Source organism: Myotis lucifugus, unplaced genomic scaffold (genome assembly GCF_000147115.1).
Source record: "Myotis lucifugus unplaced genomic scaffold, Myoluc2.0 scaffold_107, whole genome shotgun sequence".
Taxonomy (NCBI): domain Eukaryota; kingdom Metazoa; phylum Chordata; class Mammalia; order Chiroptera; family Vespertilionidae; genus Myotis; species Myotis lucifugus.
In genome coordinates this window covers 1025452-1052994 of record NW_005871155.1, presented here as the reverse complement: position 1 = coordinate 1052994, position 27543 = coordinate 1025452, and the positions used below count along the sequence as shown (strand labels likewise).

Here is a 27543-nt window from a genome sequence, read left to right as displayed (position 1 = left end):
TGCTTGCCCCCCAACTGCCCCCCTGCTGGCCTGCTCCACTCCAAACTCCCCCCCCCCCCCGCTGTCCTGATCACCCCCAACTGCCCCCCCTGCTGGCCTGCTCACCCCCACCTTCCCTCCCCACTGGCCTGCTTGCCCCCAACTGGCCCCCCTGTTGGTCTGCTTACACTCAACGGCCCCGCCCTCCACCAGCCTGATCACCCACAACTGCCCTCCTCTCTTGGCCTCTAACCACCTCTACCTCAGCCCTGCTACCATGGCTTTGTCCAGAAGAACATCCGGAAGGCCTCCTGGAAGGTCTCCCAATCTAATTAGCATATTACCCTTTTATTAGTATAGATAGAGGCCTGGTGCACGGGTGGGGGCCAGCTGGTTTGCCCTGAAGGGTGTCCCGGATCAGTGTGGGGGTTCCCTTGGGGCATGGGGTGGCCTGGGTAAGGGGCCTGTGGTGGTTTTCAGGCCAGCCACGCCCCCATGGGGTGAGGGTCCCCGCTGGAGTGCCTGGCCAGCCTGGGTGAGGGGCTGATGGATGTTTGCAGGCTGGCCACAGCCCCCAGCGACCCAAGCTCCCAGCCCCTCCTTCTTTTTCTTTTTTTTTTTCAGCGCCTCCTTGAGCGGAGGGAAGCAGGTATCTGGGATTTATTTATCTTCTATAATTGAAACTTTGTAGCCTTGAGCAGAGGCCAGGGCAGGCGGGAAGCTTGGCTTCCTCCATTGCCGGAGGCAACCCAAGCCTCCTGCTCGCTCCAGCTCCGTGGCCGCGGCCATCTTGGTTGGGTTAATTTGCATACTCGCTCCTGATTGGCTGGTGGGCATGGCTTGTGGGTGTAGCAGAGTGACACCAATTTGCATGTTTCTCTTTTATTAGTGTAGATTAGCTATAGAGAATAATGCTTATTAAATAATAGTATTTTTTAAAATTCTAGGCTGTTTATATTAAATCTGAAGTATATGGGAGAATTAAACATTAACACTGTTTATGTAAATACATACATAATGAGCAGTTATTGGAATTACCCCTCCCCCCCAGTATAATTTGGGTTCTGCTAGATTTCTGTATGCAAATAAAGAGTTTAAATAAGCACTAGGATCCTTGAGTTTATAAGTGAAGAACCTGAGTTTTATCCTTGAATGATACTAATTAGCCTTTGTACTTAAGACAAACCACCTATTTCCGAGGCCTGGGTTTTCTCATTCATAATACAACCTAATGCCCACAGCTTTCATATTAAAAGCTGATTTAGAAATTTTAATGAGTTGAGAAAAAGTTTAGAGATTTTACTGAGTTAAGAAAAACATTTATATTTTCATAGAAACTTGTTTCTTTACTCTTTAAAACTAAGAAAATTCTTTTTTAAGAATTGATATGCTAATATGCTAATTAGTTAGGTTTTAATATGCTAATTAGTTAGGTTTTGGTTTAGGACCTAGAAAATCTTTGGTGTTTGAACACCATTTAATAGCTCTTATAATTAGGCCTTCTTTTAAAAAATATATTTTATTGATTTTTTACAGAGAGGAAGGGAGAGGGATAGAGAGTTAGAAACATCGATGAGAGAGAAACATCGATCAGCTGCCTCCTGCACACCTCCTGCTGGGGATGTGCCTGCAACCAAGGTACATGTCCTTGACCGGAATTGAACCTGGGACCTTTCAGTCCGCAGGCTGATGCTCTGTCCACTGAGCCAAACCGGCTAGGGCAGGCCTTAAAATTTGGTTTAGGAAATTGAATTCAGTATCTGAAGATCCCTTCAAGTTCTGAAATTATGTTGTTTTTGTTTTTTTAATCTCCATTCGGTATAAACCGCTCCCTCAGGATTACTGTCAATAATACCTGAGGTGTGCCCTAACCAGTTTGGCTCAGTGGATAGAGCGTCAGCCAGCGGACTGAAAGGTCCCAGGTTCGATTCTGGTCAAGGGCATGTACCTTGGTTGCGGGCACATCCCCAGTAGGATGTGTGCAGGAGGCAGCTGATCAATGTTTCTCTCCCATCGATATTTCTAACTCTCTATCCCTCTTCCTTCCTCTCTGTAAAAAATCAATAAAATATATTTAAAAAAATAATAATACCTGAGGTGTGACTGTCTTGACATGCTTGTGCATTGCTTGCTTCGTTTTTCTGGTGGTGCTTTTATTTTCTGACCTGCCATTCATGTTAAGAATTTGTTATTATGTATTTCATTATAAGTTCGTTTATTGATGTAAAAAGTTCATTTTTCAATATTCAGTGTAAATATCTTTTTGTAATGTTATATCATGAGATCATTCACTGAGTTAAGGACAGTGACTAAATCAAACAAATGTAATTTAAGATGCTTGAGGGCAGACAAGTAATAACAATAGAAACTATTGCATAATCTGTTATAATTTTATAATTAGATTCAGATTCTGACTTATGAACCCTATATTTTATAACTGAGTGATAACTAATCATTTATGAGGAAGAACAAACTGAATGACATCCTTAGGAAGATAATGCTGTAGCTTAAATATAGAGCATTTTTTTTGAACTATTTTAAATAGCTTAACCTGATTTCTTTAAAGCAATTGATATTCGGATTGTTTTAAATTAAAAACCTGTTTTTCGAAGAATTTTACTATTCAATGATGAGTACTGTAATTTTCAGTTTAAAATTACATAATTATCTAGTGAAAGGGTAATTTAGTTTAAGTGGGTAATAAACTGTATTGCCATTAGCTTTAAGAGAGGCAGTATATTAAAGTAGCTCTTGAAGGTGTCACAATTAAATTTAAAATCTAGTGTTTTTGCTCTTTTTTAAGAAGCAGAATTAAATATCCAACACAGCTTTAATTTCTATGTTAAATGAGGTTTCAAGTGCAAAAACAGTAACTTATTTTTAAATCTGACTAAAATGTTAGTGTGATTAAAAATAAGAAAATATATCTTACATTTATCTTCACTGTTATTCATTTCTTTGTGTAGAGTTAGGATTCCATGTAGCAGTATACTTCTGTCTGAAGAACTTCCTTCAATATGTCTTGTAGCACAGGTCTGTCGGCAGTTAATTCTCCCAGCATTTTTCTTTCTGGAAAAAGTCTTCATTTCACCTTCAGCTCTTACAGATTTTTTCCCTTTCAGTCTTTTTTAAAAATGTCATTCTGTTGTCTTCTGGTTTGATAGTTTCTGATGAGAAGTGTACTCTACTTTTTATCTTTGTTCCTCTGTGTCTAATATAACTGGAGTCCTAGAAGGAGAAGAGAGAATGGAGAAGAAAAATATTTGAAGAGAGACCATTTGAACCATATGAAATTATTCCATAGCTCTTGGATGGTCTCTATTTTCCTTCTCCTATTATATTTCAGTTTGAATAATTTCAATTGTTTTATCTTTTTTTTAAATTAAATCTTTATTGTTCAGATTACATTTGTTCCTCTTTCCCCCCCCCCCATAATTCCCCTCCTCCCAGTTCCCGCCCCACCCTCCGCCCTCACTCCCCACCCACTGTCCTCATCCATAGGTGCACAATTTTTGTCCAGTCTCTTCCCGCATCTCCCACTCCCCTTTCCCCCACCAAGAATAGTCAGTCCCTTCCCTTTCTATGTTCCTGATTCATTATAATCACCAGTTCATTCTGTACATCAGATTATTTATTCATTTGAATCTTAGATTCACTTGTTGATAGATGCATGTTTGTTGTTCATAATTTGTATCTTTACCTTTTTCTTCTTCCTCTTCTTAAAGGATACCTTTCAGCATTTCGTATAATACTGGTTTAGTGGTGATGAAGTCCTTTAGCTTTTCCTTATCTGTGAAGCTCTTTATCTGACCTTCAATTCTGAATGATAGCTTTGCTGGATAAAGTAATCTTGGTTGTAGGTTCTTGGCATTCATCACTTTGAATATTTCTTGCCATTCCCTTCTGGCCTGCAACGTTTCTGTTGAGAAATCAGCTGACAGTCGTATGGGTATTCCCTTGTAGGTAATTGAGTCTCTTTCTCTTGCTGCTTTTAAGATTCTCTCTTTGTCTTTTGCTCTTGGCATTTTAATTATGATGTGTCTTGGTGTGGTCCTCTTTGGATTCCTTTTGTTTGGGGTTCTCTGCGCTTCTTGGACCTGTAAGTCCATTTCTTTCACCAGGTGGGGGAAGTTTTCTGTCATTATTTCTTCAAATAGGTTTTCAATATCTTGCTGTCTCTCATCTTCTGGCACCCCTATAATTCTGATATTGGTGCGCTTGAAGCTGTCCTAGAGGCTCCTTACACTATCTTCGTATTTTCGGATTCTTTTTTCATTTTGCTTTTCCGGTTGGGTGTTTTTTGCTTCTTCGCATTTCAAATCTTTGACTTGATTCTTGCGCTCCTCTGGTCTGCTGTTGGGTGTCTGTATAATATTCTTTATTTCAGTCAGTGAATGCTTAATTTCTAGTTGGTTCTTTATCACAACATCGAGGGTCTCATTAGTTTTCTTGAGGCTCTCATCAAGTTTATCGGCAGTTTCTAGCAAATTATTGAAAGCCCTCAAAATTGTGTTTTTTAGCTCTATATCCTCCATTTCTGTCATGTTTTTTTGTCTCCGCATTTTTTATGCTTTCTTGGTGCACCCCCTAGTGGTCTTTGTGCGCAGTCTTGTTCTAGTTAAGCCTTGATTGTTGTAGTTAATACTAGAGGGATTTGACCACCAGGCCGACTGGCTGTGAGAATCAGCTGTGTCTGCTGCGGGAAAACTTCTGTCCTCTGGAGAGGTGCTAATCTAGCCTTTGCCTGAGGCTATCCGGCAAATGGCTCTGCGCAGGGCTTGGGCGGGGCGGGTCGCAGGGGATCAACAGGGCAGGTGGAGGGAGCAGTTATGGCTGCTCTCAGTCTCGTTCTGCTTCTCAGAGGCTCTGCTTCTCAGAACCCCAGCAACTGCTGCAAACCTCGGAGAGAAAGCTGCCCTCACGTTCCGACTGATGCCAGACAATCCCACTTCTCCCGTTTGAGTCTGAGTCCCTAGAGACTCGCCCGGATCTGGAGCTCAGAGTCTGAGACTCCCTCCTGATTGAAAACGACAACCGCGCCCTCAGCCACCAGCCCGCTCTGCGCGCACACCTCTGCACCTTTGTATTTTCCGCACTGCGCCTCCTCTGAGCCTCGGTATGCTGTTCTCTCTCCTTCTAGTTGAAGAATCTCTCCTCAGCCAGCCTTCCTGTGGTTCTGGGTGATGTCCGTTCCGCTTTTAGTTGTATTTTTGAAGTGGTTGTTTGCGGCAGCAATCTCCGGTGTTTACCTATGCCGCCATCTTGGTTTTTTCAATTGTTTTATCTTTAAGTTCACTGATTCTTTGCTTAGCTGTGTCCAGTCTGCTGGTGAGCCTATTAAAGGAATTCTTTATCTCTGAGATGATATTTTTTGTTGTTACTGTATTTTAAAACAATTTCTAGGATTTTCATTTGACTTTTTCTTAGTTTCTGTCTCTTTGCTGAAATTTCTCATCTGTTCATGAGAGTTGTCCACCTTTTTCATGAGAGTCTTTAATGTGTTAATTATAGTTATTTTAAAGTCCTTGTCTGGTTATTCTAAAATCTGGATCATCTCTGGGTCTCGTTTTGTTGATCACTTTATTTCTTAGCAGTGGTTTGTTTTTCCTGTTTTTGAGTAGGTCTCATAATTTATTTTTTTAAATTCTCACCTGAGGATATGTTTGTTGATTTTAGAAAGAAAGGGAGAGAGAGAGAGAGGTGAGAGAAATATCAATTGGTTGCCTCCATTACATGCCCAGCCTGGGGACTGAACCCTTAACCTAGATATGTGCCTTGACTGGGAATCGAGCCCACAACCCTTTTGGTGTGTGGGATGAAGCTCCAACTAACTAAGCCACCTGGCCAGGACTGTCTCAAAATTTTTTATTAAATGCAGGACTATATATGCATAGCAGTACAGACTGAAGTATGTAGTATTTATGCCAGCAAATGGGCTGCTGCTTGTTAGACTAGAGCAGGGGTCCTCAAACTACGGCCCGCGGGCCACATGCAAATACAAATATTGTGTTTGTTCCCGTTTTGTTTTTTTACTTCAAAATAAGATATGTGCAGTGTGCATAGGAATTTGTTCATAGTTTTTTTTTAAACTATAGTCCGGCCCTCCAACGGTCTGAGGGACAGTGAACTGGCCCCCTGTTTAAAAAGTTTGAGGACCCCTGGACTAGAGTGTGAAGAGTTGATTTAATCTCCTTAGGAGTAAGCTGAGTTTGAGTTGTGTTGTTGTTATGGCTACCTTCAGTGTGCCACAGGCTTCAAAGTCTATAGAAATTGCTGCCGTTGCCATGTCCCTGTGCTGCAGGGTTATTCTCAGTGTTAGTGCTGTATGTTAAGTTTTAGCCATCTCTGCATGCCTACACCACAGAAGGGTTCCTCAGTCCACACACTTCTCTTCCCCCAGTGGCAGACTTCTGTTGCTTGTTACTTAGTGTTTGGCTCATGGTGGGGGCAGGAAGATTTCTTTGCTGGCCTGGTCCATTTGTAGTCTTTGGCAAACTCTGTATTAGGATCTTGAGAATTGGACTGTATTTTTGCCTTTGAGAACTCATGGTAGCCACACTGTTCCTTGTATCTGGTAACTTTGCCTGCTTCTTGGCACCTTCTATTATTCAAAGCACAAGACTTAAGCCATTGGGGGAGAGCGACCTCAAGACCAGAGTTTTTGCAGTTTCATATTCTTCATTGCATGTAATTCCATGACTTGATCATTATATCTTAGAGCAGTTCTTTTCTCATTCGTGGTTGTGCATGAGAGTCACCTGGGAACTTTAAAAATTTCTGATGCCCAATTAAATCAGAATTTCTGGGGTGGTATTTCTTTTAGGGTCTCCCAAGTCACTCCAACATATGGGGGGGGTCCTGAGAACCACTGCTGTCCCCATTCCTCACCCTCATACCATCTCCAATATGTTTATAGTTTGGTTCATCCTGTTTATTTTTGAAAACTCAGACGTAGCAATGTGTTCTCTTGCAATCTTCTTTGACATTCCTTTCTTTTGCTGAGGACTCTATATCCCATAGTATTAGCTGCACACTGTGCTCTGAAGAACCTAAGGCATTAGAATATATGCCATTGAAGTATCATTAATTAAATACCAAATGTGTCAGTTCTTGATAATATATGAAAATACTGTGACTAATTTTCAATGGGGTATGGGACAATGCAGCACCCAGGACATATGTCAAGTCATCTAGACCAGGAATCAGTAACTTTTTCTGTAAAGGACTAGTACTCAACATACTCAACATATAGTAACTGCAGTAAATATTTTTGGCTTTGCTGACCATATGGTCTCTATCCCAACTACTCGACTCTGCCATTGTAGCATGAACATAGCCATAGACAATGTGAATGAGCATGTCTACATTCAAATAAAACTTTATGAACAATTAAATTTGATTTTTTTGTAATTTTCATGTGCCTTGAAATATTGTTTTTTGAATTTTTTCAGCCATTTCAAAATGTAAAAACAATTTTTAGCTCACAAACTCAAAGGCTAACACGAGCCAAATAAACAAGGTTTAAGTATATGTGGGCCACAAAAAAACAAAAGCTTCAGTTTTCATAGAAACATAGGTTTATTTTGATAGAAACATGCTGAATACAAAGGGCTGAAATAAATAATTGTTAACATAAAATAATAGAACATTTTAATAAAAATTAATATTTTTTCTTGAACATTAGCTTACCAGACACTGAATAACTGCACAAATTAATAAGTGTAATGAAATTAAACCTATTTTTCTTGTTCTCCAGCAGCAAAATATTTTCTGTTGCATACACCAAACAAACAGTACAAGACTAATGATGTGGCAATAGGCTGCTAAAATATTCGCTGCTAGAATTAGTGGAGAGAAATGGTGCGCCTGCACATCAGGCGCTTAAGGGAAATGAATGCAACACGATTATAGTAATCAGTCATTACGAATATTGTAGTTATTAATAACTAGAGGCCCAGTGCAAGAACTTCGTGCACAGGTAGGGTCCCTAGGCCTTGCTGGTGATCAGGGCCAATCAGGTTCCCCGCCTCCCCGCCTCCTCCTTCCCTCACCACTCGTGTGCCCCCACCTTGAAGTTCCCTGCCTTCTCCTTCCCTTGCTCCCTCAGTGCCCCGCCACCGCCGCTGGTCACCCACCATGTTCTGCGTCACCCCCTGGTGGTCAGTGCACATCATAGTGAGCAATCAAACTCCTGGTCTCCTGGTCAAACTCCCGAGGGGACACTTTGCATATTAGCCTTTTATATATGTAGATTATGTATAACAGGATATTGTAAAGAGTAAGTTACGAAATTTGTATTAAAACATTTCTTACATACCATTATGTTGACTGGGTTGCAAAAATATTCGTTGTGGGCCGCGAGTTTGACATGCTTGCTGCACAGAAACGTGGTGGATCAGACAGTTATGGGTCATGGGCCATATCTGAGTCTGACCTCTGATCTGGGGACTTTTTCAGACACAAATGCATCATTTTCCTGAGAACCTGCCTCTGTTGGATATATCCCCAAATTTAGAAGTTACTGCTGTTTGAAACTAAAGAGAGCAAGTTCCACACCTTAGATTTGCTAGAATGAAAAAAAGTTTGAGATACTGAGATAGCCTAATTTGAACACAAATTACTTAAGCTTATCGTGTGCACCATTTCTATAAAGAAGGTGGACAATTATGAACAGTCCCCAAATATAGTCTTACTGGCATGGTATCTTCAGCTTGAGGCTCAGAATATGTTGAATACATAGTACATTTTTAGTATCTACTTGCTACTAAAGGGTTTAAATGATATTAAAGGGTTAGATACTCTACAGAGGATTAAAAATATATTTAGTGTTGTTTAATAAGATCAGTTTCCTTGTTTTGTGACTTTTGGATTTTTTTAAACAAATACCTCTATGAACCTTTAGCTTAGAGTAGTGATTTCTGTCTCTATTGCATGCCATGATTATTTGATAAAAACATGGTAGTTTAGGTCCTACCTCCAGAGAATATTAGTTGCTCTATGGGTAATTATCATGAGCTGCCTGGGTTGAGAACCTTTGGCTTTGATGAACTATAGAATGAAAACCTATTTTTTGTTGTTAATCCTCACTGAGGATATTTTTTCCATTGAATTTTTTTAGAGAGAGTGGAAAGGAGGGAGGGAGATGGGGGGGGAGAGAGAGAGAGAGAGAGAGAGAGAGAGAGAGAGAGAGAGAGAGATAAACATCTATGTGTGAGAGACACAGGGATTGGTTGCCTCCTGCACGTGCCCCAGGGTCAGGGAGCAAACCTGCAACCCAGGTTTGTGCCCTTGACCAGAAATTGAACCTGAGACCCTTTGGTGCTAACCACTTAGCAACCGGCCAGGGCAAAAAACTATTTTTTAAAGACAGTATGTTTGCAGTAAAAATTTTTTAAAAGTGTTTCCAGCGGTTTGTTAAAAAAATAAGCAAATAATAAAGAATACATAAAATGTCATTCATCTCCTATCTTATCTTTAAAAGATAGCCATTGTCAAGTATTTTGTTTGCTTATACATTTTATGTACATATGTAAACATGTAATTTTTTAAACAAATAGGATCAAACAATATGTACTATTCTTTGACTTGTCTTTACTCAGTTAATATATTCTAAACATTGAGAGAAGTTCATTTTTCATAAATAATTTCCCCAAGAATTAAAATCAAAAGCACAGAATATAATTTCTGAGTGACTTGGCAACCAGAGCTGATGAGCTGCAGATTTCAAGCAGGGCTATTTCTAGTATTGTTTGGAGGCTGGAACAAATCACAGCTCTCCTTCCTCTTGTCCCACTAAAAAGTAAACAAACACGGCAAAAATCCAGGCAAAACTACTTTAAGATGAAGAGTATGGACAGCCTTCAACAGGGAGAAATAATCCAAAGGACTTCCAAGATGTGCCCAGGAAGAAGGGATACTTCTTCCATGGAATTAGAGCGATTGTACGGATGGCATGCTCCAAAGTTTCTGTGTTGTGCATTGCACTTCAAATTTTTTGTATTTGTTTAGCACTAGCAAAGGCTGCCTCTGGCTTCCTCCCTTTACTGTTGCTTAATTGCTAGAAAGTTGGATCAGATGAGTTATAGATGGAAAGGAAAAACTGTGGGATTCTGAGTGTTCAAGTTAGCTGTAGGACCTAGACAGTTGAAGAAAAAAATTGAGATACTCTACTCCTGTCCTCTTAGTACCTGTTCTTCCTCTAGGGCTTTTGGACATCTCTTCTTGCTCTACTCTTAGGATCCTACACTTCTCTTCATCTGAACTAACCCAGTAGGTTTCCTGGGTTTGCCAATGGTGAGTAGAACCTTAGACAGGCTTGTTTACCCAGAACAGATCAAGATCTTTAGAGGCCCTGCTCAGTGACAGGGTTGTGTTAATCTATCAGGTAATTCAGAATAATAGTAGTAACATGACACCTAAGTTAGTTGTAGATATTTTCAGTGGAGTTTAATTTTTTCCATGATATATCATATTATTATTTTTTTAAAGCGAGAGAAACAAAAGTAAATTTGAGTTTAGGTACTTCGTTCTCAGTCAGTTTAAGGGATAATCCTGGACTGGTCATTAGAGGACCATTTAAGATTCCTTTTTAGTTGTATAATTCTTCGATATCGTGGGGTTTGTTAAAACATTAATTTTAAAATTTACTTTTCCTAATTATTAGGTAAATGTATTATTGATGTCAATATTTATATAGTCAGGCAAAGAATATTACTAGTACTTACAGTGTCAAATAATCCCGCATTCATAGTGTTAAATGCAGTCAAGAAATTTTTAATCTACTTGTATTATAAGGACAACAAAGAAAAGTGCTTTAGGGGGAATACATCTGATAAGCTATCAGAAGTGGTCTTAGTATACTAGGCACATTGTTGACTTATTAGGATTATGTTTTCTGTTGCAGAGCCCTTTCTTGTCTTAGAGCACTCCCTACAGTGCATTAGTACTCCTTTATATTTTTACTGTATTGAGTTCACTTTGGAAAATTATATCTTTTTAAATATAAATTTTATCTTCTGAGCAGGTTAAGCCTTTTTGTCTTTAATTCATTTATTATAAGTTGAAGCTATTGGTTTGGGAGTGATAGCATGAAAGCACTATTTCCCTGAAAACTGGAAGAGAGAAAACCTTTTAAAAGGAAAGCTGTCTCTAGTTTTCCTTAATCACCAGTATCTATCTCCATGCCATTGAGAAGCATGCATGGTACTTTAAAGTACACTGGATTATATGTCAGATGTCTCCAGTAAAATGATTTCGAATGATTTGAGTCTATTCTAAGGATCAGTTCTTTAGAATTTGGAGTCTCCCTTTCCTTTTACTTTTTAAATTTAACTTTTTATTTTGAGATAATTATAGATTTACATGCAGTTGTAAGGAATAAAACAGGGTGAGCCCCTGTCCTCTTTACCCACTTTACCCAATGGGAACCTCTTGGAAAAGCACAGTATAATATCCAAACCAGGATATTAATATTGATACAATCCACAAACCTTCAAACTTCACCGGTATTGTATACTTGTACTCATTTGTGTGTGTGTGTATTTAGTCATATACAGTTTATCACTTTTATATATACTCATCATCACAGTCAAAATACAAAACAGTTTTATTGCCACAAAAACCCCTAGTGTTACCCCTTTATAACCTGCTTCCTTTCTCCAGAGAGATTTTTGTTTGTTTTGTTAAGTGCTTATTCATTTATGGTCTTGACTTAAAATAATTATCTTTTAAATTTCCACCCAAAAGTTTTAAAATTTTTACTTATTTGTTTATGTGGTTAAAAAATTTATATATATAAAAGCCTAAGCGACCGAATGACCGGTCGACCAGTTGCTATAATGCGCACTGACCAGGGGGCAGACGCTCAACGTAGGAGCTGCTCCCTGGTGGTCAGTGCACTCCCACAGCCAACTTCCCGTGGCCAGCCAACTTCGCGCAGTCCCTCCCCCCGGCGGCCGGCCCCAACGAATTGGCCCCACTCACCAGCCAGGCTGAAGGACCCCACCCATGCACAAATTCGTGCACCAGCCTCTAGTATATAATATGAAAGTTATCATCTTACTCATGCAGTTCAGTAGTAAGCACGTTCATATTGTTGTGCACTTGATCACATCGTTTTTGTCTCTGCACCCATTAAGCAACAACTCCCCTTTTCCCTCTTCCCCATTCCCCTGGCAGCCACCATTCTGTTTTCTGTTTCTGTTTCTGTGAATTTGACTACTTTAGATACATCATATAAGTGGAATTAAACAGTACTTGTCCTTGTAACTGGCTTATTTTATTTAGCATAAAGTCCTCAAGATTCATCCATGTTGGAACAGATGACAGGATTGCTGCCTTTTTAAAGCTGAGTAATATTATTCCATTGTATGGAATAAATAAGCTTTAATTAATCCATTTTTATTTTCTGACTTTTATTGACTTTTATATTCCATAGAGTGAATACTAGCACAAATAGCAGATGAAATATTTCGCATATAGAACATTTGTATAACAAGGATAAATATCAATGTGACATCTAAACATTCTAGAGTTAGCTTTTTTAGCTATAGGTACCAGAAACCTTATCTGAACTAATTTAAATAAAAAGAGGGATTTTATTACCAGGAAACTGAGATTGAATCTGAGGATGGAATGTGTCAGGGCCTTAGAAATGGAACTTGGTTGTCTCTAGTCTTTGATGGACCTGTTGTTGTTTTTTCACTGTGTATGGTGGCTTTCATCACATGACTAGAGGCCTGGTACATGGATTTGTGCACCGGTGGGGTCCCTCGGCCTGGCCTGTGCCCTCTCGCAATCTGGGACCCTCGGGGATGTCGGACTGCCAGTTTCGGCCCGTTCCCCACAGGCCAGGCCGAGGGACCCAACTGGTGCAAGAATCTGTGCACCAGGCTGGTTTCAGCCTGATCCCCACAGGCCAGACTGAGGGACCCCACCGGTGCACACATCTGTGCACTGGGCCTCTAGTATGCATATAAGATCTTTGATTAATCTCTTCCTGCCCTCCCCTTCCCCCCTTCTCTCTGAGATTCATCAGTCTGTTCCATGTTTCCATGCCTGTGCGTTGAGCGTCTGCCCCCTGGTGGTCAGTGTGCGTCATAGCTACCAGTCGAATGGTTGCTTAGGCTTTTATATATAGAGATGATGAAATGGCTCTTTACAAATCATGAACCCTTTGGGTTCAGCCTCCCAAAGACCTACTTGCTCAATTGGTCCCAGTACAGGATTCCCAGGGGAAGGGAATGACTGGCGTGGCTGGCCTCAATGGCCTGCCCTAATATGCCTGACCACAAGCATGGTCAGGAAATTGGAGCCGATGCGAGGGCTAAGCAATATCTATGGGAGCTGTGTGCATCAACTGGGAGGCTGTGGTTGTCAGAGAGAAAGGGAATGAAGGCTAGAGAGACCAAATGAAAGGTATGCTCATTAACTCTATAAACTCAACTTCCGTGAACAGTAATTGAGGATATATTGAAGAATAATGGAGTTGAAAGTTTTGGGTAAAGACTATTAAAATTATATAAGGCAAAGAATTCTTAATAAAATAAAAAATTCTGACTTTAATAGTGTATATAAAGTTGAGGGCCAAGGTGGGAATCACATGAAATTCTTAAAATTATAAAAGATAAATTTACTGACTAATTTCTGGAATGATTTGAATTGAGGAATAGATTTTCAAATGTCTTAGCACCACTATTTAGTGTAGAAAATAGAAAATTACATATCAAACAGTAATAAGTTGTACAGTTAACTTCAGGAGATTTGAAAATATATGAGGGGTGTCTTAGACAAATTGATGCACTATGGCTACATAATGGAAATATTTAGAGAAAATTAGTGTGTAGCCTTACCTTCTGAAGTCATTATTTTCCCATCAAGCATTAGCAAGGATGGTAATTGTTAAAATTTATTTAGTACTGCTATGTGTCAGGTACTGTAGTACTGTAGTAGGCATTTTTGTATCTATTATCTCATTTAACCTTCCCCAAACCAGGAGTGCTCACAATTTGTTAAATTGAATTTTCTAAGATATTTTTCCACAGAATTATTAACACTTTGCTTTTCCTTTCAGAGATGTGGTATTGGATCTTTCTCTGGGCTCTCTTCTCCTCTCTGTTTGTCCATGGTGCTGCGGGAGTGCTGATGTTTGTCATGCTGCAGAGGCATAGGCAGGGGAGAGTGATCTCCGTCATTGCAGTCAGCATTGGATTTCTGGCTTCTGTAACTGGAGCAATGATCACTAGTAAGTTGATTTTGTTTTGTTTAAGAACAGAATTTTATATGCACTTACGGTTTTGGTAACATTATTCTTATTGTACCTGCAACATGTATTCTTTCATGTAGAATATTTTTTCAGCACTAATTGCACTTCACCTAGGATAAAGATCAGTTCACTTATTCATTAAAATAGTTTTTTTACTACTATGTGAAGACTCATTATGTTTTGTGGGAAATGCAACAACTTGTAAAATTTGGCAAAGGGCAAAGCAATTCATGGGAAATTGTGTCTTACAGTGGATGTAATTTCTGCTTTAAAGGATCTCACTATCTCATAAGGGGGAAAGGTAGGCACACAAATATGATAGTGATGGTTGTCCTTAAAAAAAAGTGAAAATATAGCCTTTAGGTCCTTGATGTCATCTGCCCGTAACTACAAAATAAAATTGTACTTCCTTCTTATACACAAATTACGTCACAAATCTCCTTGGCCTATTAGAAATTGGCCACTTTAGAGTGTCCTCTAGCTATTTGCAAGTTTTCTACTGTGCTGCCTCGTGTATTTCATGCATGGTCTCAGGTTCATTCCCTCTGCCCACTCCTCTTTTTTGTTTTAATTCTCTACTATTATTTTTAGAGGAGGAAAGGAGAGGGAGAAGGAGAGGGAGAGGGAGAGAGGGAGAGAGAGGGAGGGAGAGGGAGAGGGAGAGGGAGAGAGAGAGAGAAATATCAGTGTAACAGAGAAACATTGATTGATTGCCTCCTGTACACACCCTGACCAGGAGATCGAACCCGAAACCTGGGTATGTACCCTGACCGGGAATGGAACCCGAGACCTTTCAGTGTATAGGACGACTCTAACCAGCTGAACCACCTGGCCAGGGCTGGCCCTCTCCTCTTAACACTGTCCTTAGGCTCCAACTCTAGCCTTGGGTTCAAAGCATTAGTACTGGTTTCTGTTGTGCTAGTTGAGCCAGAACTTCGATGCATCTTGTTCAGATTGGAGGATGCCACAGTAGCTTCCTTAATGTGGTCCTGCCAGAAACCAGCTGCTTTTCTATGCTGTTGTTGATCGTCAGTGCCACTGATTACTAGAGGCTTACATTGCCCTTTGCTTCTGGTCTACCAATACTTCCAAATGTCTGGGGCAGCTCACTGCTCCCACTCTGTTTTGAGACTCTCCACAAAGGACTTTTTCCTTTCTGGTTGGTTCTTAACCCCAGAAATAAGAGGAGGTCCTTTTCTTCTATAGCTCTAAGGCCTCTCCTTTTATGTCCCACACTCACCTTTTCCCAGAGTGATGGGCATTTGCTGCCTCAAGAGAAAAGCCCTATGCTATGTCTCTGGGTATGTCCTATGGCACTAATAAGACAATCATAAAATAGTTGTGAGAAGTGGTGAGTAGCCTATTTTTTCCTTCCTTCATTTACTATTTATTTTTTATGTTATTATCTTGTATTAGGTTTTTGTTGTTGCTGGATTCAACCAGTAACTTTATCATAAGGTGCTTCATCCATTTTGCCATAGATAAGGTTTAAAGCACGTGCTCAGGTTTAGCTGAAGTATAGTATGTGCATAGTGAAGAAATAGGAGATTCAGCTGGAAGATAGAATGGAGCCAAATCCCAGAGGATCTTGGAAAGCCAGCCATAAAGTGCTGCAGTCTGGGGAAAGCAAACAGATATTTTTGAGTGGAGTTGGCAAGGGGCAAAACAGTTCAATGGGAAAATGTGTCTTATAGCTAAATATAGAATACTAGTGTCCTGGTGCACGGATTCATGCACATTGAAAGGAAATTAATTAGAATAAATATTTTAATATCGCTATTCACGTCTTGCTAATGAAAAGAAAATAAATTCTACTGAGTCTCCTATCTACCTACTCTAGGACTTCTGTGAGGGTGAAATGAGATGAGGCATGTGAAAACGCTTCACAAACATTCAGTTAAAGTGTAAAATGTTTGCGCCTGGCTATAAAGCAAGTCGTTTTCCTGGGCTGAAGAAACTCCAATGATGCTAGTTGCTAGGGAGAGGAAGCCGGGCATTGCTACGTGATGTCATTACCCCGCGCCCACAGTGACTGTTTCTGGGCTGGGCTGGGCTTTGGGTCACATTTTGCACCATGGGGTCTTGGCAGCATTGGTTGCGATTTGGTGGGGTGGTGCTCTGGGGTGGTGGTGGGGCCTGTGTCCCACTTGGGGGAAGCCAAGTGTTGGTTTGTTAGCACCAGGTCTGTGGTGCTGTTTATTTTTAAATAGCCAGTGCGCATCATGGCAGCTCCTGCGTTGAGCATCTGCCCACTGGTGGTCAGTGCGCATCATAGCTACTGGTTGGGTGGATGGACACTTAGCCTTTTATATATTTAGATATGTGAGGAACCAAGAGAAAACTCTTGAAGAGCGGGGACCTTGTCTGTCTTCCTCACTACTGTATCCCCAATAGCACTACCTGGAACATAATAGATACTAAAACGATGCTGGTTGGTTGGATGGATGGATGAATAGATGTAGTGAGTGAGAAAGAGCAGAGGAAAGGAAGAAAGAAAGGATGGGCAAGAAAAGAGAAAGAAAGGGAAGGGAGAGGAATTAAGAGGCAATAAGTATAATTTGAACTTGAGGGTGGATCTTAGCTAGAGTGGCAGTGGGTTGGAAAAGAAGGAGTTAATGTTAGGACGATGGCAGAGGGAAAACCCCCAATTAATTACTATTTACTTTGATGGCATGCAAAGAGGCATGAAAGGAATTCCAGTGTTTCTGATGTGGCCTCTGTGGGAATTGTGAAACAGCGAATGAGGAGAAAGAAGGAACAGCTTGTTCAGGGGTCATAGAATGTGTGTGTGTGCTTATTGGCATAAATGTTTAAAGAAATGTCATTCTACTTTCATTTATCTCAGTGGTATATATACATTTATTGCCTACTTTCACTTCAGTCAAGAATAAAAATAAGCCAATGATTTTAGAAACTGCAATGTTATATGTTAAAATCTTCGAAAATGTAAGTCTGAAACAATTTCAAGTAAACAAATGTTAGTAAGAAAACATTTAAATTTATTCTGGCTGATTTTCTGACCTGCAAACACTTGAATTAAGAAAACTAGCCAATGTGAATATTTAACTAAATTTTCCTAATGTGATTTGTGAGTGTCGAGCACTCACAGCTTTATATTCAGTGCAGCAAACGATTCTTGGATATCTATATTGAACAAGATACTGAATATCTATATATATAAAAAGCTAAGTGACTGAGCACACGCTCATCCAATGCTGGTACATGTGACGCGCACTGGCAATTTAAAAACAAACGTTGACTTGTGCATGTGCAATACATATTAAAATATTTTGTATTTTAATTATATAGTACTATATTATATATACTATATTGACATGTAATTTTTTGCAGTAACGTAATTACCACACAAATCTTCTAATTAATTTCCTTTCAATGTGCACGAATCCATGCTCCAGGCCACTAGTTGATACATATCTCTCATATTTTGCTACTTCTTAGATTTTATTCCAAGAATAGAGTGATTTTTTTTCATTTTAGTTAGTATAGATAGTTAATACCAATATTGAAAGAAACTGAGTTACTATGTAATGCCATCTTTTGGCAATATACACATACCTGTCTAATTTTAGCAAGTTATTAAGTGACATCTCATTGTTGGTTAATTTGCATTTCTCTGATTATTTAATGAATTAGAACATCTCTTCATTTCAGGTATCTGGCATTCAGGTCATAATTTGCCCCTTGGTCTAAAGTCTACCTTTGTATTTGGTGTTAGATAGGATTCTAGGAGCCTTTTCTTCCTCCCAGAGAGGAAGGCAATTTTTACACCAGCCACTAAAGTATACAGCTCCTCATTGATTTGTAGTATCTCTTTCTTTTTGTGTATTATGCCCTCAGGTACATGGATATGTCTCTGAACCTCTGTTCTGATTTGTTAGTCTTTTTATCTGTTCTTGCAGCAAGGCCACAGTTTATATCCCTGTGATTTTGTGGTGCAGGCAAACCTCACTTTATTGTGCCTCACGTTATTGTGCTTCACAGATGTTGCATTATTTTACAAACTGAAGGCAAACCCTCCACCAGCAAAAAGGTTATGACCTGCTTTATTGCAATACACACTCTATTGCAGTGGTCTGGAACCAAACCCACAATATCTCTGAGGTATGCCTGTATTTCTCAATATCTGATAGGGCTAGGTTCCTCTCCTTTCTGTTTTGTTGTTTTTTTTAAACTCAGGGTTAACATAGCTTTTCATGTATATTGACTCTTTCATGTAAATTTTTAAAAATATCTACTGAGTTCCTAAAAAAGTATAACTATGATTTTAATTGGGATTTAATTGAATGTAGAGGTTAATATGAAAGGAATTGGCATATTAAATTAATCCACCTAAGAACATTAATATACCTTTATTTATTTATTCAGATCAACTTCTGCCTTTTGTTAGAGGTTTAAAATGTTTTTTTCCATAGGAAGGTTATATATTTTAAGTTATTTCCTAATCTCATTATGCTGTGGTTATCTGCATGGTATCTCTTTTGACTACATTGTTTATTTTTATTGGTGTAGAGAAATGCTGCTAAGTTTTGTATGTTGAATTTATAAAAGATTACAAAACAAAAACACTGGTTCTTTGCAAAGTTAATTAGATAAATAGATTACTAGCAATCTAATAAAAAATGAGTTAAGGCAGAAAAATAAAATATAAAACAATCTAGAAAAAATAGCCCAGCTGGTGTGGATCAGTGGTTGAATTTTGACCCAGGAACCAAGAGGTCAAAGTTCAATTCCCAGCCAGGGCACATGCCCAGGTTTGGGCTTGATTCCCAGTGGGGGCATGTAGGAGGCAGCCAGTCAATAATGTTTCTCTCTCACCAATGTTTCTACCTCTATCTCAGTCCCTTCTTCCCTCTCTAAAATCAATAAAAACATTTTTTTAAAAGAAAAAAGAACCACAGATCCAATAATACAGATGGGGTAAAGAATTATTAAAATAACATAGTTTTGTAACAGGTATATATTTCTAAATATAAATATCAAAATTAGCATAAGAAGAAAGAGAAAATAAGAATTGGACAATAAGTATTTTTAAACAATTGAAATATTAAATACTCCTTCTCCCCAAAGAACTCCAGGCCCAAATGGGTTTGCAGATAACTCCCAAATTTCCAAGAAACAGTTAGTTCCTATTTTATTTAAATTATTGTAGAAAATGCAAAGAGTAAAAGCTGGGGCCACAGCTTATTTACCAAGGCCAAAGTAATCTTGCTGCTAAGCAAGGTAAATACGACACAAGAACAGAAAAGTGCAGGCTCATTACCTTACACATGTTATCCTAGGTATGCAAAGATAGCTCAGTATCAGAAGGAAGTATGGCTGTGTGCCAATAAAACATTATTTATGGATGCCTAAAATTTGAATTTTATACAATTTTCATTGATCATGAAATAGTATTCTTTCTTTGGTTTTTTTCAACTGTTTAAAAGTATAGAAATTGTCCTTAGCTTTCATGCTGTACAAATACAATGGTGGGCCAGATTTGACCTGCAGAGTATAATTTGCCAAATCCCTGATCTAACTACACTCAGTGATAGAATCAACACACTAGTAAAACTAAATTTGCCTTAAACTTCATATTTGCTTTCTCTTAGGAAATGAGGGGGAAATAAAATCCCTTTCTTGGTACACCCCTGCAGGCAGTTTGTGTTGCTGTATATTGACACCAACTCAGCCATATTGCTTTCCCCACCAGTCTTCTCTAGCCCCTTAATACTTTTGGGATCTTTTCTTATTCCTAATTCATTCCTTTTGCCATTGATCATATTGGAAGTGCCTAACACGTATCATTTATTCCAAGCACCCTATTCCACTTCTGTCTTCTTCATTCTCACACAGCTTAGCCTCGTATTTCACCAAGAAAATAATGTTCATAATGTTTGTAATTTTTCAGCTGACTGTTGTTCAACAAAATACATCGTAAAGTGAATGAAAACTAAAGCACACATTGGGGAAAAACATTTGTGATCATATATAAATATGTAAGATTAATATCCAAACTATATATTTTTAAACTCTATTAATTAAATAAGAAAAAGATGACCCAATAGCAAAATAGACAAAAGATTTGACAACATTTTATAGATGTAGAAACTTTAATTGCCAGTAATGTGAAAACAGTATCAGTCACATCAGGAAAATGCAAATTAATCACAGAGATAACACTTCCCAACCACCAAATTGACAAAATAAAAAAACAGAAGATAAGTGTATGGATTTGTAACTGGAATATAAATTGGTACAACTACTTTGGAAAATAATTTGGCATTTTCTAGAGAAACTAGTGATTACATGTGTGTGCCAGGTGTTACATGCAAGGATATTCACAGAAGCAGTGTTCGTCATTGTGCTTTGGGGCCATAATTAAAATAAAGGTGACTTGGACACAAGCATCATGATACTACGACAGTGGATCTGATAACTGAGAAGGCCACTAAGTAGCTGATGCCCAGAGAGCACCTGCAGTGTAGAGATGTTAGACAAGGGAGATTTCCACGTCTGGGCAGAACAGCAGGAGATCTCATCACACTGCTCAAATGGGCATGCAGTTTAAAACCTATGAATTGTTTATTTCTGGAATTTTCCATTTAATATTTTTAGACCACAGTTGACCACAACAAAGAAAGAGAAAACATAAAACAATATATATTTTTTACTAGTACATACATACAGGTGTATGTGTATGCAGTAGCTGAAACCACAGGAAGTGAAACTGTAGATAAAGGGAACTTATGTATATACTAGTCACCGGGTGCACGAAATTTGTACATGGGGGGGGGTGTCCCTCAGTCTGTCCTGCACCCTCTCCAATCTGGGACCCCTTGGGGGATGTCTGACTGCTGGTTTAGGCCCGATCCCATAGGACCGGGACCACTAGCTCCTAACCGCTCACCTGCCTGCCTGCCTGATCACCCCTAACCACTCTGCATGCCAGCCTTCTCTCCCCCAACTGCCCCCCTTTGCCGGCTTTATCGCTCCCAACTGAACTGCCCTCCATGCCGGCCTGCTCGCCCCCAACTGCCCCCCCAGCCGGCCTGCTTGCCCCCAACTACCCCCCTGTCAGCCTGCTTGTCTCCAACTGCCTCCCCCACCAGCCTGCTTCCCCCCAACTCCCCCCCCCCTTGCTGGCCTGATCGCCCCCAACTGCCCCCTCACTGCTGGCCTGATTGCCCCCAACTGCCCTCCCCTCCTGGCTTGATCGCCCCTAACTGCCTCTGCCCCGGCTCCACCATCATGTCTTTGTCCGGAAGGACGTCTGAAAGGTCTCCCGGAAGGTCTCCTGGTCTAATTAGCATATTACCCTTTTATTAATATAGAGGCCTGGTGCATGGGTGGGGGCCGGCTGGTCTGCTTTGAAGGGGGTTCCGGTTCAGGGTGGGGGTCTCCGCTGGGGGGCATGGCCAGCCTGGGTGAGGGGCTGATGGCTGTTTGCAGGCTGGCCACGCCCCCATCGGGGTGAGGGTCCCTGCTGGGGGGCATGGCCGGCCTGAGCGAGGGGCTGAGGGCTCTTTAGGGACAGTTTGCAGGCTGCCCAAGCCCCTGGCTTTGTCCCGAAGAACATCCAGAAGGTCTCTGGAAGGTCTCCCGGTCTAATTAGCATATTACCCTTTAATTAGTATAGATGGCATATAATTGTTTTCATCATGTTAAACTTAAAACGTTATGGATGAGTCAGGGGTCTCTTTTGAGTAGTATTCCTAAACCAGTGCTCTTTTCAAATGTAATCCTATTTTCAGTTTGGTTATGTATCCCCCAGATTTTTGCTTCTACATTACATGCATGCATGCATACATACATACATGTACATGTGTGCCTACATGTATACACATACATCTATAAAAATATAAGGGTAATATGCTAATTAAACCAAACATCCTTCCAGACGAAGCTGGGGCCGGAGGGAAGCTTGGGTTCTGGGTGCCTGCCGGTGGCCGGAGGGAAGCCAGCCTGGGTCCCCAGTGCCTGCAGGCAGCCAGAGGGAAGCCAGCCCGGGTCCGGGTGCCAGAGGGAAGCCAGTGCTGGCGGCTGGGGGAAGGAAGGTCTACTCGTGCACGAATTTCATGCGTCAGGCCTCTAGTATGTATGTATGTACTATTAAAGAATATATATCGTTTTATGTTTTATCTTTATTGTATAAATTGTATGTTTTAAGTTTTTTCTTTGTCAATTCATATAGATTTATATTTTTCTTCTGAATAGATTTCTCTGTCAAGTAATTATAAATTTGGTGTCCTCAAATAATTTATCTCTGTTCTTATTTCTATATATTTGACCATTCTAGGATATGTAGACAGCTTTTTCTAGAAAAATAGTTTTAAGGCCTTTCAATCTATTAGATGGCATTCTATAATTTAAATATTTCTTACTTTATGATTTCCAAATGTGCTTTTAAAATCATCCACTTAGATACATTATTATATATACTGTGTTAATAAGGTCAAGTGTTGAATCAGATGGGTCTGAGGCTTCTTGTAATGGTGATTCTCTCATTCTTGGAAGTGCACGTTATCTAAAAATCTTTTCTGAAACAAACATCAAGTTCATCTTCTGTTTTTATTAGATATCACCATAGTGGTCTCCAAATAACCTTAATAAGCAATTTTATATGCTAGATTGTAAAATGGAATCGTCAAATATCCTGATATTTTATATGACATTTAAAAATTAATTTATTTTACTGAAAGAAATAAAATGATTAATATTAAAATGAATAATTTAGAAGTTACATTAAATTGTGTAGTTTTTGTATTATCATTTATAATTATCAATGTATTGTTATGTATGTTTATAAAATGCTGATGAATTGTGGCCAGTTCAATGCCCAGATGAGAGATTATGTACAATAATGAATTATTTATTTTTATGAACATATTTTTTGTGTCAAGCAACATGTAGCATAAATGTATTTTGTGTTGAATAGAAAAGCCTGTTTTTAAGTTAAGTGGGTAAATGTGGTATGATAAAGAGTAACTTTTACCAATCACATGGAAATTCCTTTATAGAAAATTTATAAAAAGAGAATGAACAATGACTAACTCAGTTTTGATGAAATGAAAAGAGATCTTAAGTTAAAGCCATGCAGTCTCTCTAAAATGAATGAATGTGCCCTTTTGTTTCTCTCCCTCCTATCTCATCCAGGTGCAGCAGTAGCAGGCATTTACCGAGTAGCAGGGAAGAACATGGCCCCTTTGGAAGCCCTGGTGTGGGGCGTTGGACAGACTGTACTGACATTGATCATCTCCTTTTCAAGGATCCTCGCCACACTTTGAGGTTTCTGTGGAAATGTCTGACCTTACATAAGGAAACAGATGTACAGATTCTCTGAAAATGGCATTGTTAGCAAGTGGGAATTAAATTATACAGGAATCCTGGAAGGAGCAGGTCCGAGCATAAGGCCTTGAGCTGTGTGGAAAGATTGCCCTCTGGTGTTCAAGTGATTGCACTACCGCACTGCACCTTACGTGCCTCCATCCCAGGCAAGGCGAATTACACTATGAGAAGCTACAAGAAAACGCACCTTGTTTAGCTGCCAATCAGGTTAACATTGGTGTTGAATCATCGTTTTTAACAGTGTTGTGTTTAAGTTACAGGGACATTTTGAAGAATTGATATATGTGCCAAACTCTCTTCTTTTTTTATAAATTGGTCATGTGACAGTATGCAAGTGTAGATGTAGATGAGACAAGTGCTGTGAAAGTGTTTGACATGAATTCAGGTCACGTAGTGAGACTTTGTAACTAAATCCTGTGTGAGTGCCGAATACCGAATTGTTTACTAGGAGATAAATTATTTTACTTTTAATGTTGAACTTTTCTGGGATTTAGGGCTTTAATATGGTTAGGCATTATTGTTATTTAATTTATGTGGAAAATAATATTAATGGAAAACTAGCTAAACTCTTTTAAGGACTCAAAGTAGATCTATAGGGTGCATCCTTTTCATGAACATAAATAATACTTTTAATAGTTTCCCTCATACATAAATGTTCTATTGATATGAATTAAAAAACTTTATCGGTAACACACATTGATTGTAGTTTGTGTGTCATAAAAATATTATTTGAAATTTTTCTTATAAATTTTGTTAGAAAACAAGTCTGAAATGCATGTTGCATTCTTTGACCCTCTAAAGAAAGTTTTGTCCTGTGTCTCATGGAGAAAACATCTTCACAACTGTTCCTCAGTGGGGTTCTATGACTTGTTGCCTATGTCTTGATTTTTGACAAAGTGTAAGCAGTCTTTAATTCTGGAGTATTAACTATATTTAAAGAGTGGCCTAAATTAGGCTGTGAAAACAAAAAGCCTCATTTGTAGATAAGTAACAGTAAGTTATCTAGGGAGATTAATAAACTATCTTACTTTGGATATGTGGTAACAAAATTTCACTAAATAAGAATTGAGGAATTTATAAATCTGGCAGTCCATCTCAGTGTTTAAAACAGTACTGAAATATATTGGAGTGATTCATTTTAGTTCAGTTCTTGATTTATGCCAAGTTTATTAGAATGTGATGGCATTTATTAGAAATGAAAAAGTCTTTAGTATAAAATATTTTAAGAGATTTTGGCAACATATACTTATTTTTAAGACTACAGGAAGTAAGGGAAACAGAACCTGCTTGAACTTATCTCCTCCTGACATTTTTTAAAACCAGGTACAATTATAAATGTTCTTACTCAAAGGAGAGCTATTGCAGAGAATTCGAAGTGAAGGACAATCCAGAAAAACTGCTTTAGAACCTGGTTGGGTAACAAGTAGGTTCCTATTAGGTCCCATTCAAATTTAAGGCCTTTGCTACACAGGTCACTTTTCCTTCACCAAAAAAATAGTGAGGAGTTGGTGGGGGAGGGGAAGCTACTTTTACCAGTAGGAAAGCCAATTTGGGGGATTTTCTAATTCTGTGGCTTGGAAAATTTTTAAAAAATAACAATTAGCATCTATGCACTTAGAGATCTTTGAAGTAAATCTTAAAATTGATTTTAAATATGTATAACCCTGAAATTAATTTCATGTGTTCTTTATATTTTTGATGTTTTCCAAATTAAATTTAGGCATAAGTTTTCCAAATCAATTTGATTTATCCTTTTCTCTTAGTCTTGAATTCAGTGTTCTTTCTTTATGTTGGCTACTCTGTCAATAATTTAAAGTGTTTGTATTCTTTGAGAGGAATTACCAATAACATATTGAAGATGTACAAAATGAAAAATTTTAACATATGGTTATGTTGTGATTTAAGAAAGTTATCATGGTGAGGTAATATGGAGCATATGGTTCAGAATCAAAAATTAACCAGAAAATAACTTGGTACATAAATATGTGAATGCGTGGACCAAAGAGATTCAAACTCCCATTTTTACTCTTAGAATGGAAGTATAATTTGATATTTAATAATTAGTTTGTAGAGTGTCCTAATCTCATTATCAAGTTGCTTTATATTATGAAGTGTGTGTGTGTGTGTGTGTGTGTGTGTGTACTTTTAACTTGTAGGGGAATTCTTGTTTTGTTTTTGCTGTTTTCAGCTCTTTCCATTGGGATTTTGTGCAGCTGTCACTCTTTTGATGTTTTGAAATATAGTTGAATGGTGTGCATTGATGAAATTGTCTTAATAGATATTTCTATGTTGAGATTTTTTTAAAGTTAGTGGTTTTCCTACAGATACAAGAAACATGTAATGATATATATCCACATACACCTATATACCATTATATACGTCCACACAAAGCTACCATGTATGAACGCAGTCTAGCTGGACAGCTTCTGTTCCAGGAACACAAACATGCTCTAGTGGAGAATTTGTTCAGCTGAATGATCTTTTAAATGGGTTTGAGGATGTTTGAGATTTTTTAATTTGGGGAGATTTTTCTTGGTTTGATAGTGCTGGAGACCCTTGTTTTTGATATGACAAAAGCTCTTATTGATGTATTTGCGTTACACCTCTTTAAAATGTGTATGTGATTTAGCAGTAAATTCTCTTTGATTAAAGCAGGAAGGATAGAGGAAATCATCTGCAGTTTACACATCTTTATTTTTTTTCATGTGTAGTAAAGTATTGCTGACAATGAAATCAGTTCCCCCAAAGAAGAGACTCCTATATGCCCAAACTAGTTATTATTTAACATCCTGGTTAGAAATGCCCATAGGCCAGAGTTTAGTCAGGGGACCTCATCTAAACTATAAATAACGCTGAAAACCTTTAAATGAAGGAGGTGCAAATAATCTGCCCATGGGATGATTCCATGGGTTGTCTAGAATAAGGAAAGTCCTAAATGATGGCTATATTCAGTGCTTGCAGCTTAATTATTCTTACTGTAGATCTCAGTGTTTATCAAACAGTGTTATAGTTTGTAACCCAATATACTAAGTGTTTGCAGCATTCAGTATTTCCATTCCCCTAAAAATTGTAAGGGTCTTATTTGTACTTTAAGTGAGAAGTAAAGAAATGAGCTGCCCTGTATATCATATATTTGTGATGTAAGGAACAAGGGTAATTTAAAATCAAAGAATATTGTTGGGAAAAGTCTTTAGAGAACTTTAATTAAGTTGAGGAGAGTGGGGCTGACATGTTAACATGCCCAAGCAGACACTTACACACCAACTAATTCAATTGTTTAAATATTTTTGATGGACCTACTATGTATGTACAAAGCTGTATGGAGTATTTTCTATAGGAAGTACAAGGATGACTAAGATAGGATTCCTGCCCTTGAGTTCACCAAAAGCTAGCAAGATGGTTTTAAATCCTAAAAAGACCAGAACAACATTTTGCTTCCTGATTCTAGTTGAGAGTTCAAATCTCCCCCCCTGCCCCGACCCCAAATTCTGATTTTCCCAGTTTATCTACAAAATGGAGTTTTGGTAACTGAGTTACCATCACTGTGACAGAGAGATAAGAATACTAGACTGTAAGCCAGAGACATAAATGTGAACCTAGGCCCTGTTGCTTGTCGACTTTTTGTTCATGAATGGCAAAGCAGTAAATGTTTGACAATAAATGATAGTCCATAGAATTTTTTAAATTATATTTTGCAGTGCTATTTAATATGTTGTTTTGTAAAATACATTTGTCTTCTTTCATTTCCACATTTTCTCTACATTTATTTTAAGAAGGAAAATTAAAATAGCCCTTATAATCTTGCTTCCTTTACCTCCTCTTTACCTCTTTATTTTTTTAAAATCAGCAGATACTCATCTAGGAGCATTTTTGGGGTTGGTGGTAGTAGAAATTGCCAAAGCAAGCAGGATTAAATTACAGGTTGTGTTTACCACTGGTTAAGATAGAAAAGG

General features: G+C 38.6%; 1 protein-coding gene across 1 annotated transcript in view; it reads left to right on the top strand.

Moving 5' to 3' along the window:
- TMEM170B (transmembrane protein 170B) overlaps positions 1 to 24284 on the top strand; it is a 33788-nt gene extending 9504 nt beyond the window's left edge. Inside the window, exons 2-3 of the mRNA XM_006092921.3 lie at positions 14051 to 14221; positions 23399 to 24284. Coding sequence (XP_006092983.1) covers positions 14051 to 14221; positions 23399 to 23529 — 302 coding nt within the window. The 3' untranslated portion in view covers positions 23530 to 24284. The remainder of the gene's footprint in view (positions 1 to 14050; positions 14222 to 23398) is intronic.
- Positions 24285 to 27543: the final 3259 nt, after the last annotated feature.